Source organism: Hemiscyllium ocellatum, chromosome 1 (genome assembly GCF_020745735.1).
Source record: "Hemiscyllium ocellatum isolate sHemOce1 chromosome 1, sHemOce1.pat.X.cur, whole genome shotgun sequence".
In the NCBI taxonomy this organism is placed as follows: Eukaryota; Metazoa; Chordata; class Chondrichthyes; order Orectolobiformes; family Hemiscylliidae; genus Hemiscyllium; species Hemiscyllium ocellatum.
Window position 1 is genome coordinate 129,535,913 of NC_083401.1, and position 13,834 is coordinate 129,549,746.

General features: G+C 40.8%; 1 protein-coding gene across 1 annotated transcript in view; it reads left to right on the forward strand.

The window, feature by feature from the left end:
• LOC132817083 (coiled-coil domain-containing protein 158-like) overlaps window positions 1-13,834 on the forward strand; it is a 158,983-nt gene that overhangs the window by 67,695 nt on the left and 77,454 nt on the right. The window contains exon 8 of the mRNA XM_060827249.1: window positions 12,280-12,394. Within this exon, the coding sequence (XP_060683232.1) occupies window positions 12,280-12,394 (115 nt within the window). The remainder of the gene's footprint in view (window positions 1-12,279; window positions 12,395-13,834) is intronic.

The following is a 13,834-nucleotide window of genomic DNA, read 5'->3' on the forward strand; positions in this document are numbered from 1 at the left end:
ACAGAAACTGGAGAATGTTGATTGGAGGCGGCTGTTTGAGGATAAATCCATATCAGCCATGTGGGAGTATTTCAAATAGCAGTAGATAAGAGTTTAGGAGCGGCTGTTTCTGCGAGAATGTTGGATAGGTATGGCAAGTTATGTGAACCTTGGGTGACCAGGGATGCTATGACCTTGGTAAACAAGAAAAAGGAAGCATACATAAGGTATAGGAGAATGGGAACTGATGAAGCCCTTAAAGTATATAAGGAAATTAGGAAAGAACTTAAACAACGAATTCGAAGGGCTAAAATGGGGTCATGAAAAGTCGCTAGCAAACAGGATTAAGGAGAATGCCAAGGCTTTTTATATATACATAAAAAGCAAAAGTGTCGCCAGGGAAAGAGTTGGCCCACTCAAGGGCAAAGGAAGGAATCTATATGTGGAGCCTGAAGAGGTAGGTGAGGTCCTAAATGAACCAAAGAAAAGGAATTGGTGGAGGATGATCTCATGAAAGGGAGTGTCGAGTTTCTAAGTCAAGTTGCTATTAAAAAGGGAGAAGTGTTGTGCATCTTAAAACAGATAAATCCCCAGGTCCCAATGGGATCTCTCCCAGAATATTGAGGGAGGCAAGAGAACAAATTTCTGGGGCATTGACAGACATCTTTGGAAGTGAAAGTGAGGACTGGAGATCAGAGACAAGTGTGTGGTGCTGGAAAAGCACAGCAGGTCAGACAGCATCTGAGGAGCAAAAGAATTGACTGGCTTAGTCATAGAACACAGAAGGTAGTGGTGGAATGATGCTTTTCGGAATGGAGAGCTGTGACTAGAGGTCTTCCACAGGGATCAGTGCTGGCAGTTTTGCTGTTCGTGAGCTGCATAAATGATTTGGAGGAAAAAGTGCTGGTCTAATTAGTAAATTTGTGGATGATACAAAGATGGTGGAGTTGTGGATAGTGATGAGGATTGTCAGAGGATATAGCAGATATAGATCAGTTGGAGGCATGGGCAGAAAAATGGTGGATGAAATTTATTCTGGTGATGTATCTTGGCAGGTCAGGTACGGGTGAAAATTATACAGTGAACGGCAGAACCTTTCGGAGTATTGATATGCAGAGCGATCTCGGTGTGCAGGTTTCCAGATCATTGAAGATGGCAGCATGGGTAGACAAGGTAGTAAAAAAGGCTTTTGGAATGCTTGCTGTCAATGGAAGTAGCATTGAGTATAAGGGTAGACAGGTTATGCTGCAGTTTGAAAGAACCTCAGTGAGGCCATACTTGGAATATTGCATACAGTTCTGGTCACTGCACTACCATTAAGATGTGGATACATTGGAGAGGGTATAGGAAAGTTTTACCAGAATGCTGCCTGGTATATAGGATTATAGCTGTGAAGAAATATTCGTCAGACTGAGTTTGTTTTCACTGGAATATGGGAGGTTGAGGGGCGAACTGATAGAAGTTTATGTGATTGTGAATGGCATGGATAGAGTGGAAAGTATGAGGCTTTTTCCCCCAGGGTGGAGGGGTCAATTACTACAGGACACAGGTTCGATGTGCAAGACAAGTTTTTCACAGAAAGGGTGGTGAGGGCCTGGATCACACTGCCAGAGGAGATGGTGGAAGCAGACACAAGGACAGCTTTCAAGAAGCACTGGATGAGTAAATGAATAGGAAGGAAATAGAGGGATACGGATCCTGTCAGTGAAGACAGTTTTGGTATGGAAGGACAAAATGTGTTGGCACAGGCTTGGAGGGCTGAAGGGTCTGGTCTTGTGCTGTTTTGTTCTATGTTTTTGTATTGTTTTGTAAACCATGAAGCAGAAAGCATGATTTGAGCAGAAAACTGCTAGTTAGTTGATCCTTGGAACAGACAGGCTTATTGTGTAGCTACAAAAGGATTCATTGCAGTCTGCTGTTAAACATCTGCATTGCTTCAGAAAGTGTATACAAGCAAGTAGATGACTGCCACTTTAATCAGTAATTTGGGAGGAGGATGGGCAAATATGATAAGGCAAACATTTTGTCACTGCAGGTTCAACTATCCGCTTCTTCCAGCGATTGGTATTTCCTCATTGGCTGGGAAACTGTCTGTGTCGAAGTGCAACAGCTTGCCACTTTAACGAAGTGCGATTTCAATTGTATTTTAATCTTTTTTTGATTCACGCGATTAATCATTAACTGACAAACCTCTGGCCTGACAGTCTTACCAGCATATGATACTGAATCCCAGTTAAAGTGCATTTTCTTGTTGTGCTTTAGGTGAAGTGACCAGAAATTCATTGTCCCTGTTTTCTCAGGCTACTGGATACGCTGAGTGTGCTCACACATTAAAGGCAGGAAGGAGCTGCTCTTTCAAACAATACCTCTGTCTATTCCCCTTGGAAAGACCATTTATTCCAAGGAGCTCTTGATGCATCATTAATGAAAGGATGATAACCTATATTTAGTATTATTACACTGTGAACGAATAAAGAGGGTGACACAACATTGAATTCAAGTGTGTATTCACTTCACCAGTTCCTTGGGATATGTAGCTGCAGGAAGATTATGCCTGACACCCTTCACAACTGATGTGAATGTGAGCTGCTTGGAGACCCTATACAAAAGTCCAACACTAATTCTTCATCCAGTTTCTTCCTCTCCTTTAGGGAGGCAACTATCTTTCCTCAGTGACTGTTTGACAATATTTTTGCTGAGACTAAACATGTATCAAACCAGGACATATTCATGCACATAAAGCGCTGTCTACAGTTGAACAATTGGAAAGAATTGTGATTTTATTTTTGCTGTTACATTTTTGTGGAATCATAAAATTAGAATCAGGAGATGAAAGAGTTTAGTGAGAAAGCAGGAACAGGATACTGAGTTGGATCGTGATCATTATTGAATGGCAGAGTAGGCTCAAGTGCTGACTGGCCTACTCCTACTTTCTCTGCTTCTGTGTAAAATGATTCAACGCAGGAGGTGTCTGCCAGGACATTGTGCCTGTGCTGGTTCTGGTAGAGCTAGTTAGTCTCACATCCTTTGTCTCTCCAAGATCTGTAAGTTTTTTCTCTTCAAATGTTTATCTAATTCCACTTTAAAGTTGTGTTTAGAACTGCTTCTGCCACCCTTTCACGCAATGCATTCTTACTCACAACAGTTTCTTAAATAAATAAATATTTCCCCATGTTCCCGCTTATTCTTTTGCTTATCACTTTGAATCGGTGTGCTCTAATTACCAACCTTCTGTCACTAGAAACTGTTAATTCTTATTTCCTCTGATGACTTCCTATTTAATGACTTTGAACACTTCTCTCAAATTTCCTTTTAACCTTCTCTGTTCTGAGAAAAACAACTCCAGTTTCTCCCAGTCTCTGCACATAACTGAAGTTTCTTATTCATGATACCATTCTCGTAAATCTCTCTTGCATCTCTGTCCGATCTTGACATCCAGTCAACCCCAGTGTGGGATCTCTTCAGTGTTCTTTGAAGATTTAGCATAACTTAATTTGATAAGTAACAGAACAATAATAATCATTCAGGATAGTGCTGAGTGTTACATTAATGACATGGTAAATTTACACACGTTGACCTCAAAGCAGAACAGGTAATTTTTTTCATTGTCTTGGCTAACATTCCTCTTTTAATCACATAATTTAGTGACCAATTTGTTTTTTCATGAGATCCCAATTTATGCAAAATCGGACCACATATTCAAATTTTGAGTTTCAAAGAAATTTGTTTCAAATTAAAGGCTCTGTGTTGTTTGTGAGGAATAATAAAACACCGGGTAGATGTTTTTTGTTTCATTTTAACTTTCAATTTCTTCAAGCCAGTTTTCTCATGCTTTGAGTCCTTGGAAAATACATTCTGTGATGCACTAAAGATGTTTGAAGGTGCAGTTGGAGATGGGAGACTGGTTAGCAAGTCTAGATCTCATGGAATACAGGGAGAACTCGCCATTGGGATACAGAACTGACTTGAAGGTAGAAATCGGGGGCTAGTGGTGGAGGGTTGCTTTTCAGACTGGAGGCCTGTGACCAGTGGAGTGCCATAAGGATCTGTGCTGGGTCCACTACTTTTCGTTTTTTATTTGGATGCGAGCATAAGAGGTAAAGTTAGTAAATTTGCAGATGACATCAAACCTGGAGATGTAGTGGACAGCAAAGAAAGTTACCTCAGTTTACAACAGGATCTTGATCAGATGGGCCAATGAGGAGTGGCAGATGGAGTGTAATTTAGATAAGTGCATTTTAGAAAAGCAAATCCGAGCAGGACTTATACACTTAATGGTAAGGTCCTGGGGAGTGTTGCTGTACAAAAAGACCTTAGAGTACAGGTTCATAGCTCCTTGAAAGTGAAGTCGCAGGTAGATAGGATGGTGAAGAAGTATGGAGTACAGGAGTTGGGAGGTCATATTGCAGCGGTAAGAACACTTGTTCGGCCACTTTTGGAATATTGCTTACAATTCTGGTGTTGTGAAACTTGAAAGGGTTCAGAAAAATTTACAAGGATGTTGCCAGGGTTGGAGGATTTGAGCTATAGGGAGAGGCTGAACAGGCTGGGGCTGTTTTCCCTGGAGTGCCGGAGGCTGAGGGGTGACCTTATAGAAGTTTCTAAAATCATGAGGGGCATGGACAGGATAAATAGACAAGGTCTTTTCCCTAGGGTGGGGGAGTCCAGAACTAGAGGACATAGGTTTAGAGTGAGAGGGAAAAGATATAAAAGAGATATAAAAGATATAAAAGGGGTAATTTTTTCACGCAGAGGGTGGTGTATGTATGGAATGAGCTGCCAGAGGTAGTGGTGGAGGCTGGTACAATTGCAGCATTTAAAAGGCATCTGGATGGGTATATGAATGGGAAGGGTTTAAAGGGATATGGGCCAAGTTCTGGCAAATGGGACTAGACTAGGTTAGGATATCTGGTTGGCATGGACAAGTTGGACCGAAGGGTCTGTTTCCGTGCTGTACATCTCTATGATTCAGTGGGCAATTATTGCTGCCCCAGCCAGTGATACCTACAACCCACAAGAGAGCAGAAAAAAACATTTAATTTTATTGAAAATATTACCAAAAGATCTTAACTTAAGGCTATAACAATGAAAAGTCCTATTGAGAAGAATCAACCTTCAACTGCATCACTTATCACACTTATAGGTGGTGTTATTGGCTTTAACAGTGTGAAAACTATCACGTTCTATTCACTGCCACATCTCTGACTAATCCAATGAACCTGAGGTTGTGATAGTTTATTGCAGTAATGAAGAAGGTAATCAGAGTACAGTCTGACAGCATTAACTTGAAACACCTTCCACCAATTTATCATGAAAGTTGTAACCTCTGGGTGAGTGGAGGCAAAGGGTGGATCAGGGTTAGAATCTAAACATTGGTTAGACATGACGATAACTGCGATGTAAGAGAAAAAAATTACAAGATAATCAAATATCAAAGCCTTCCCTTCCCTGACACTGTCAGCTAAATCCAGGCTTTAGTATGCAATCTTTTACGTGACTTCCACAATGTTAAACTGACATTATGCAGCCTTACTTTCACTGTCTCCTTTTCCTAGGGTTAGTACAGCTATAATTTCACCATTACCCTTATTGAGAAGGAAAGTTTAGTTAACACCCATGCCGTCTCTGTCTCTCTCTCCTCCCCCTCGCCCCTCCCCCCAACCCCACTCAAAAGTATGAAATCTGAGCCTAATGGAGAGGTGTCATAGGAGTCAGCTTATTGGCTGTTCAAAGATAACAAACAAAGATCATAATTCTTAATTGGTATTCCTTTTTTTGAAAGGGCATCAGTTTTGAGATCCACTTGTAAAGAGTTACCAGATAGTACCTTTGCAAACTTTCTTTGGGATTTTAAGATTAAATAAAGATCATGACACGACATGATGAATTATAAGATAACCAGTAATCACTTTTCCATAGAATAGAACAGCTGAATCATGAACATGAGGAAGAATTGTCAGCACTAACTGAAAAAGTAAACCGTTCTCGCAGCTTTGCCACAAGTTTCCAGAACCAAGTGGAGGCTATACAGTAAGTATAGACTTTCCCCAAAAATGCACAGGATGATTTTCAAGAAAATCAATCAGTACATTGCATCTTTTTAACTGTTTTGTCAAGTCCATCACGCATTACTGTCATTGTGTGGGCAATTGAAAGTTAAAAACCTATAGATGCTCCATGTGTCTTGGGTATTTTATCAGGCACCAAATATTGTTTATTGACTGCTCACAAGAATATGTAATGCAGTGGACTAGCTTTTCATGTAAGGTGTCAAATGAAGCAAATTCTACTGGTAAGCATTGAAGGAAAAGGTGTAACGTCAGGTGTGGTAGTATTATCAAAAGCAAGAGCATGACTGATGGGGGGACAGTAGACTGTTATATCTGGCACGTTAACTCGATATTCCTGGGGCTGTGGGAGTGAGGTGGGTTGATCAAGATAGATGGGTTAGGTGGGAATGTGGGGAATTTCAAAGTCAGTCAGGTTAATTGGCAGGGTTATCAGGAAGGGAATGTTAACACTGGAGGGTTCACCAGCTGTCAGAGGCTGTCTCGGAGACTCAATGCATTGGTTAGGTGGATTGGCCGTGTTAAATTGCCAATAGTTTCCAGGGATGTGCAGGCTAGGTGGATTAGCCATGGGAAATGTAGGGTTACAGGGTGGGGGGTTGGGGGGCTCTTCGGAGGCTCAGTGTGGACTTGATGGGCTGAATGGCTTGATGCCACATTGTAAGGATTCTATGATTCTATGCATGAGAAATGACTGGTGTTTCCTTCCATTGTGGTGTAAACAAGTCATTGAGTCATAGAGATGTACGGCACAGAAACAGACCATTCGGTCCAAATTGTCCATATTGAACAGATATCCTAAACTAATCTAAACCCATTTGCCAGCATTTGGCCCATATCCCTCTAAATCCTTCCGATTCATGTACCCATCCCGATGTCTTTTCAATGTTGTAATATTACCGGCCTCCATCATTTTCTCTGGCAGCTCATTCCATACACGCACCACTCTCTGTGTAAAAAGGTTGCCCCTTAGGTCCCTTAAAAATCTTTCCCCTCTCACCCTAAAGCTATGCCCTCTATTTCTGGACTTCCCAATCCCAGGGAAAAGACCTTGTCTATTTACCCTATTCATGCCCCTCATGATTTTTCATCTCTGTAAGGTAGCCCCTCGGCTTTTGACACTCAAGGGGAAACAGCCCCAGCCTATTCATCCTCTCCCTATAACTCAAATCCTTCAATCCTGGCAACATCCTTGTAAATCTTTTCTGAACCCTTTCAAGTTTCACAACATCCTTCCAATAGGAGGGAGACCAGAGTTGCACACAATATTTCAAAAGTGGCCTAACCAATGTCTTGTCGAGCTGCAACATGACCTCCCAACTTCTGTACTCAATGCTCTGACCAACAAAGGAAAGCATATCACAAATAAATGGAATGAGCAGGGTAGTGTATCATTCTGTGAGGGTGGGGCATTCCGTGTTACACAGACATTGATTGAATACAGGTGAAAGGCGCACGTGCGATGTGAACAGTATGGCATTAAGCCACCATAAGCAGTTTTGATGACAAGCAATTAATTGTAGTCTTGAAGAGTCACCCTTCGTGCCAAAGTAGCAAGCACCTTTCAAGTTCCCATAGTCTGTCGATGATGTAGGAGATGCTCACTTCATGCACTGGAGCATAAAACCTCATGTATCTCCAAGGATGATGAGGCTGTGTACCTTTAATCAAATCACAGAAGCATTATGGTGCGCAAGGAGACCATTCAGCCCACCAGGATGCCTGCATTGCTCTTCAAATGAACATCTTTACCGCATACAATCTCCTACTTTTTCCCAATAACCTTGCATCGTACTTCTATGCAAAAAAAAATCCAATACCCTCTTGAATGCCTCAGTTGAACCTGCCTCCACCACATTTGCAGGCAGTGCATTCCATCTGTTGACAACTCACTGGGTAAAAAGAAGATTTTGTTAAATCATATTTGCTTCTTTTACAGATCACTTTAAATCTATGTGCTCACAAGCAGAAACAGTTTTTCTCTTGACAACTCTATCCTAAATGCTTGTAGTAGCAGCAAGACAGATATTTTCTCACATATCTGATAAAAAAAAAGTGAACAATATATTTACAAATGTGTGAATGTATTTACAATAAGGTGTCATTGGTGCTGCCTGTGTGCCCTCAGAAGGTCATTATCTTCCTCTCCCTTCCACCAATCTCAATGCAATCTTGGGTTCTGTAGGTGGAGTGGTGGAACCCCGACCCACAATGGAGTCCATGGCCTTGGAGGTTTGGTTGGCAAACCCTGAAGTGTTTGTGACCAGAGGACTCAAATGTGCTGAGTGTACTTTGCCCAAAGGCAGATGAACCCTTGAATTTCTTGACTTGAACTCCTTTGAGCCTGATGGTAGCAGGGAGGACGAAAGTGGAAATGCAGTTCCTCTGGAGTGACCCGAGAGGAAACTTCTAAGGGGACCTGAAGGTATTTAACCCTTAAGCTGGATGACTGTTGGGATTGTCCAGTGAAGGAGCATCTGGAGTGAGGTCACAATCCCATGTCCCCTGTTTGCTTGCCAATGGTACTGAGCACCAATGATTAGAATGATGGAGTTCAGGACTGTGCATATTTCCAGCTGACACCGAGATTCCAGTAAGTTTGGATATGAAGTGAGCTCCCATGCGATTGGTTGGCATAGTGCAGAATGGACATCTCATCAGGCTTCCTTTTTTTTTCTGGGGCAGGAAAGCTTGTGGGTTGTATGCCCGCCCAGATGGCATTTGAAACCCTTAAGCAGGCATTTAACATTATTCACCCACTTGTAGATAGGAAACTTGCCACATGGGGAAGATCATCTAATGGACCCTGGTAAGTTGGTCTATTGCCAATCTCTAGGACATCAGCATACAAAGTAGTGCTTATTCCACTCATCAGCATTAATTCTTTCAGCATCAAACACCTAAAACAATATCTTATCTAAGCTTCTTTTGCATTTTAATGTATACAGTAGTGCTGGAACGTACCATTTTATAAGTTCCGGCTGTGGTAAACTGTGGGTAAGTGAAACCACAGAAAATGATTCTGTGGAAACAGGGGTCGCCCCGTTAGGTTCTTTTCCCAAGGTTTCACACAAGAGGTGCAATTCTCACTCTCCAACATCTGCAAACAGTTAAAGTTTATTAAAGCCTGTACAAGCTAGATGACCCCCTTTGACACCCTTCATAGCTGTGCTACATCAAGTCAAAGAGGCCCTTAACAAACAAAACACATTCCCTTTATATAGATCAGTTGGTAATGCTCACAGGTACTCGGGCCACTACTCCCATAACCACATATTACTCCAGGTATAATGGAAGGCTAAGGTCATCCTCGGAGATAATACCCTAATCCTGGGAATCATTATGCAAACATTTCCTGACTCCGTGATTCCCCAAGACAATGTAGTTGTGAATATGCTTCAATATCGGGGGATGACCATGCAAACAAATTTGATTGGCTGAGGGATGGCTATGAAAACATTTATGAATGGAAGGGACTGAACTTAATTTGATAATAGCAGGAGAGTAGTAGTAAATGGCTGCCCAAATGAAGTTGGAGTCATCCACATTCTTGCATGAATGTCACCTCCACCCACTTCCGGAATGTTCAGCTTCGTGAAGAAAGACAATACAGTTTAACCCTTTAATTTCCAGAGATTACATTCCACCCTTTTATAATTCCATGATAACCACCTCGATGACACTACCAGCTTTCTTAAGACTCTGACAGCCAGTATTTAAGCAAGTTATTGACACACAACATACAATGATTATAACAATAAAATTACTAGTCCGTGCAGTAAGTAGAATTTGCAGAATGCTCCCATATGAAAAAAAATGTTCACCAGTAAAGTTCTTAAATCCACAGTCCTTAATGACCATTCCAATGAACCAGTTATCCAATATCTCGTTCAGTAAAGTCCGACCTGAAAACAAAATCCAGTCTGTCCTTGCACACCATTCCACGGAGAAATCTGAATTCTTGGATAAGGGCAGTTAAGTACTTAACAAAACTGATGACAGTTCCATCCTTCCAGAGATGCGTCAGCTGGAGGATACCAGTACATCTGAGCATGAAGTTCAGCAGCTGCAGTTGCAGGCGAGGTGAACACAGCATTCTTTGCTGTGTCTGCTCCAGCTCTGTTGTCAACTGTAACAAAAACACTGGCTGTTTTGATGTTAGCTTGTTCAGTGAACTCTCATCTCCCTTAAATGATCGAAAAAGAAGGTAAAGCTCACATAGGCTACTGACAAATAGCATACTGACCTCCTCTTCACTGTTGTTAGCTTCTTCACTTTTCCTGCTCATGATTGGGAGCTGATTGAATCCATTGGATTGTTGAGGGGCAGGCTGTGGTCCGAAGGCATGCTTCACCTGTGAATGGAGAAACTCTAGAGATGATGTTAGCTGCTGAAAGTTTCTCTGCATTTCCTCTCTTATTCCTTCCTTGCCAAGGTGGTTATCAGTTTGAAGACAGTCACAGGCACACTTAAATACACTAAATTGCCTTTTTCAAAATTCTCAGTCGTCTTGAAGTCTGTTACTCTGTTCACCATTTGTGTCATTATCAAGTTTTATATAATACATAAACTTCTACATTGTACTGTGTCAACAATTCAGTCCTTGATAAACAATAATCAATGGTCCTAACATCAAACCCTTGGGGACCTCATTCAGGTTATTCAAAATTATTTTCCTTGATCAAATTAATACTTGGCTAATATGAAAGCTGTCACAAAAAGTATTTCCAAAATCTGGAACACCAAAAAGACAACAAAATATTTTCTGTGCTTTAGACATTGAAGAGGCAGTTTCAGTTCAGATTTAAATCTCAAATATTCATGGGAAACAAATGCAGAATATATTAAAATATGTTCTTCAAACAAAACTTCCCAAATAAAACAGTCAGTATTACAGTGACAACTTTGGTAGAGATCAACATTCTTTCAATTTGCAATATGAAGGGGGCCAATGAAGTCTTAACAATAATTGAAAGAACTCAAAGAGCTCAGCCTCAAGTTCTAACATTTTCCACAATCTTAACAAAGCATCATACTTAAAATGCACTCTTTTTTTGTGAAAACTCTGCATTAAAAACACAGCAGTAAATATAGTACAATACTCTCATCTTGTTAAAGCATGACCACTGACACAAATTTTTTTTTAAGCAGGCATTGTAGAATTTCAACCAAATCAGGGGTTCAAGGCCCTCAATTTGTTTTAAGGTTACATGTTTGATAATTTTAAAAAGGACATAATATAATATGTATATTATTATGTACATAATATTAGCGTAAAAACAAAATCTGCCCTATTACATAGCCCACAAAACATATTGAATTGAGATCTTAATTCAAATAAAGCAAAACAGTCATGTAAAAGGATTTTCTGAACCAGTATTTTAGCAAACCAAAATATTTAAATATCAAACACCCTCAGCTTGGGACAATTTACATTGAAACTTCCCCTCTCTACCCAAGTATTAGTACAATCTTAATTTCAGTATTGCTCAATTTTTTTTCACATCCCCTTGATGAATATGCATTTATAAAAAGAGAAAACCCCCGCAGTGGATCACACTGCGCCACAGTCCGAGCCACTCCCTCCCCCAGAACAAAAACTCACCGAGTCGAGTCCGCAGTCCAGAAATTGAGACTCCCACAACAAAAACTCAGGCAAAGCTTCCCTGGCAGTCAGTGCACTTCACTGTCGGGATCTAAGTGGACAGGCTCCACTCCTTCCCCCCCCCCCCCCGCTTTTCCTGGTGATGCCTAAAAATACTTCTAAGGGGAGGTGTGGGGGACAAGGCAAATTTTGTTGAGATGTTATTCTTTGAAGTTCCTAGTTTCTAACTTTTTTAATGCTCCAGAGCATAAACTCTCGCAACTAGAGGAATCCAAACTCCTTTTTCCAGGGGACTTTAACCCCTTTCTCACTTTATTTCTCATGGGGGACCTGAACACCTTTTCTTACTCTATATATCTAAGGACTTCTTATACATCTATTTGCTTAATTGAGATGTGTTGGTTTTGGGAGTGTTTAATTATGCTAACTGGATTATATTCTGTAAACAAGGGGGAACCCACTTTGGGGAATAAGTATTTACAGTTCTTCCATTCTGTTTATTTCCTGAGAGTGTTGTTTGGTGTTCAGCCATATTCATGTTTACTGAATATACATTTAAAGTTTTAAACATATTTTTCTGTTAGTATATAATGAAAAATATTGATTCAACATTTTTCCTACCTCCAGAGACCAGGCCAAGAATCAGAGCACAATGTACTCACGGCAGCTTACAGAATTGGAGACCACAGTCTGCCAACTGCGATCTGAATTACGAGAAGCAAAAAGGATGTATGAAGAAAAGGTCTGGTGTACATCTTTATATACAATCACTTCTTTTGATTGCTTTCGACCTAATAAAAAAGCACATGTACTGATACGCAAATACCTTAGGAGTCATTTAATGTCAGATACTCTTCCTTTCACTGTAGCCTTATGAGAAAGATGTGTCCTGCAAAGAGAGATAAGTTGGTTAAACAATTGTTGTCAGTATCTGAAAGTGGCACACATCATCCACAGTGGTTAGCACTGCTGCCTCACAGCGCCAGGGTCCCAGGTTCGATTCCAGCCTTGGGCGACTGTGTGTGTGGAGTTTGCACATTCTCCTCGTGTCTACGTGGATTTCCACCGGGTGCTTTGGTTTTCTCCTATAGTCCAAACATATGCAGGTTAGGTGAGTTGGCCATCCTAAATTGCCCATAGTGTTAGGTACATTAGGAGAAAGTGAGGACTGCAGATGCTGGAGATCAGAGCTTAAAAATATGTTGCTGGAAAAGCGCAGCAGGTCAGGCAGCATCAAAGGAGCCGGAGAATTGACGTTTCGGGCATAATTACTGAAGAAGGGCTTATGCCCGAAACATCGATTCTCCTGCTCCTTTGATGCTGCCTGACCTACTGTGCTTTTCCAGCAACACATTTTTAAGCTCTGTTAGCTACATTAGTCAGAGGGAAATAGGTCTGGGTGGAATACTCTTCAGAGGGTTGGTGTGGACTTGTTGGGCCTGTTTCCACACTGTAGAGAATCTAATTTAATCTAAACAAGTAAACTTGGAGAAGGTTAACTGTAGCTGCTATGTTAATCCACAAACCCCATGTAAAAATGCTAATTTTGAAGTTTTATCATAATGCATTATAAACAATGTATGTATTATATAATGTATCATAACCCCCAACTATACAATATTTATGCTTGGGATAAATTAAAATGACTTTTTAGATATAGTGCTTTAACAAGAAATTTTATGACTGTATGGGACAGGGTGACCCATGTTAAAAGATGTAGAAAATTCTTGACACTGTAACTCCTGCTGCTGACTGGAACATCACCAGTTATAATAGTGCATGCGCACCGCTGCAACTGGCATATGCATAACTGCTCCTAATATGTTTCCATCAGAGGCAGAATTTTAGATCTCGGAAAAAGAAACAGCAATGTACACTCACACTCTACAGGAAGTTGCATTGTGAGCATCTCCTGTGGAAATTCTTAATATTAAAATTCAGCACTTACATGTGTGTATGTTGCCAATTGTACCACCAAGTAGCATTGTAATGGAATTCCACTGCATCCTTTCAGTGTGGCACATAGAAAAGCAAAACTTACATCATAGCTCCCAATCTCTGGTGAAATCATAAACTGAATGAGATTTTCAATGCTGACTCCCTAAGTTGAGTCTTGGGTGATAAGGCTTTATGCAGCGTGTTTCTACCTAGCTTTGGTTGCTCATTGGTAGGTAATATGGCT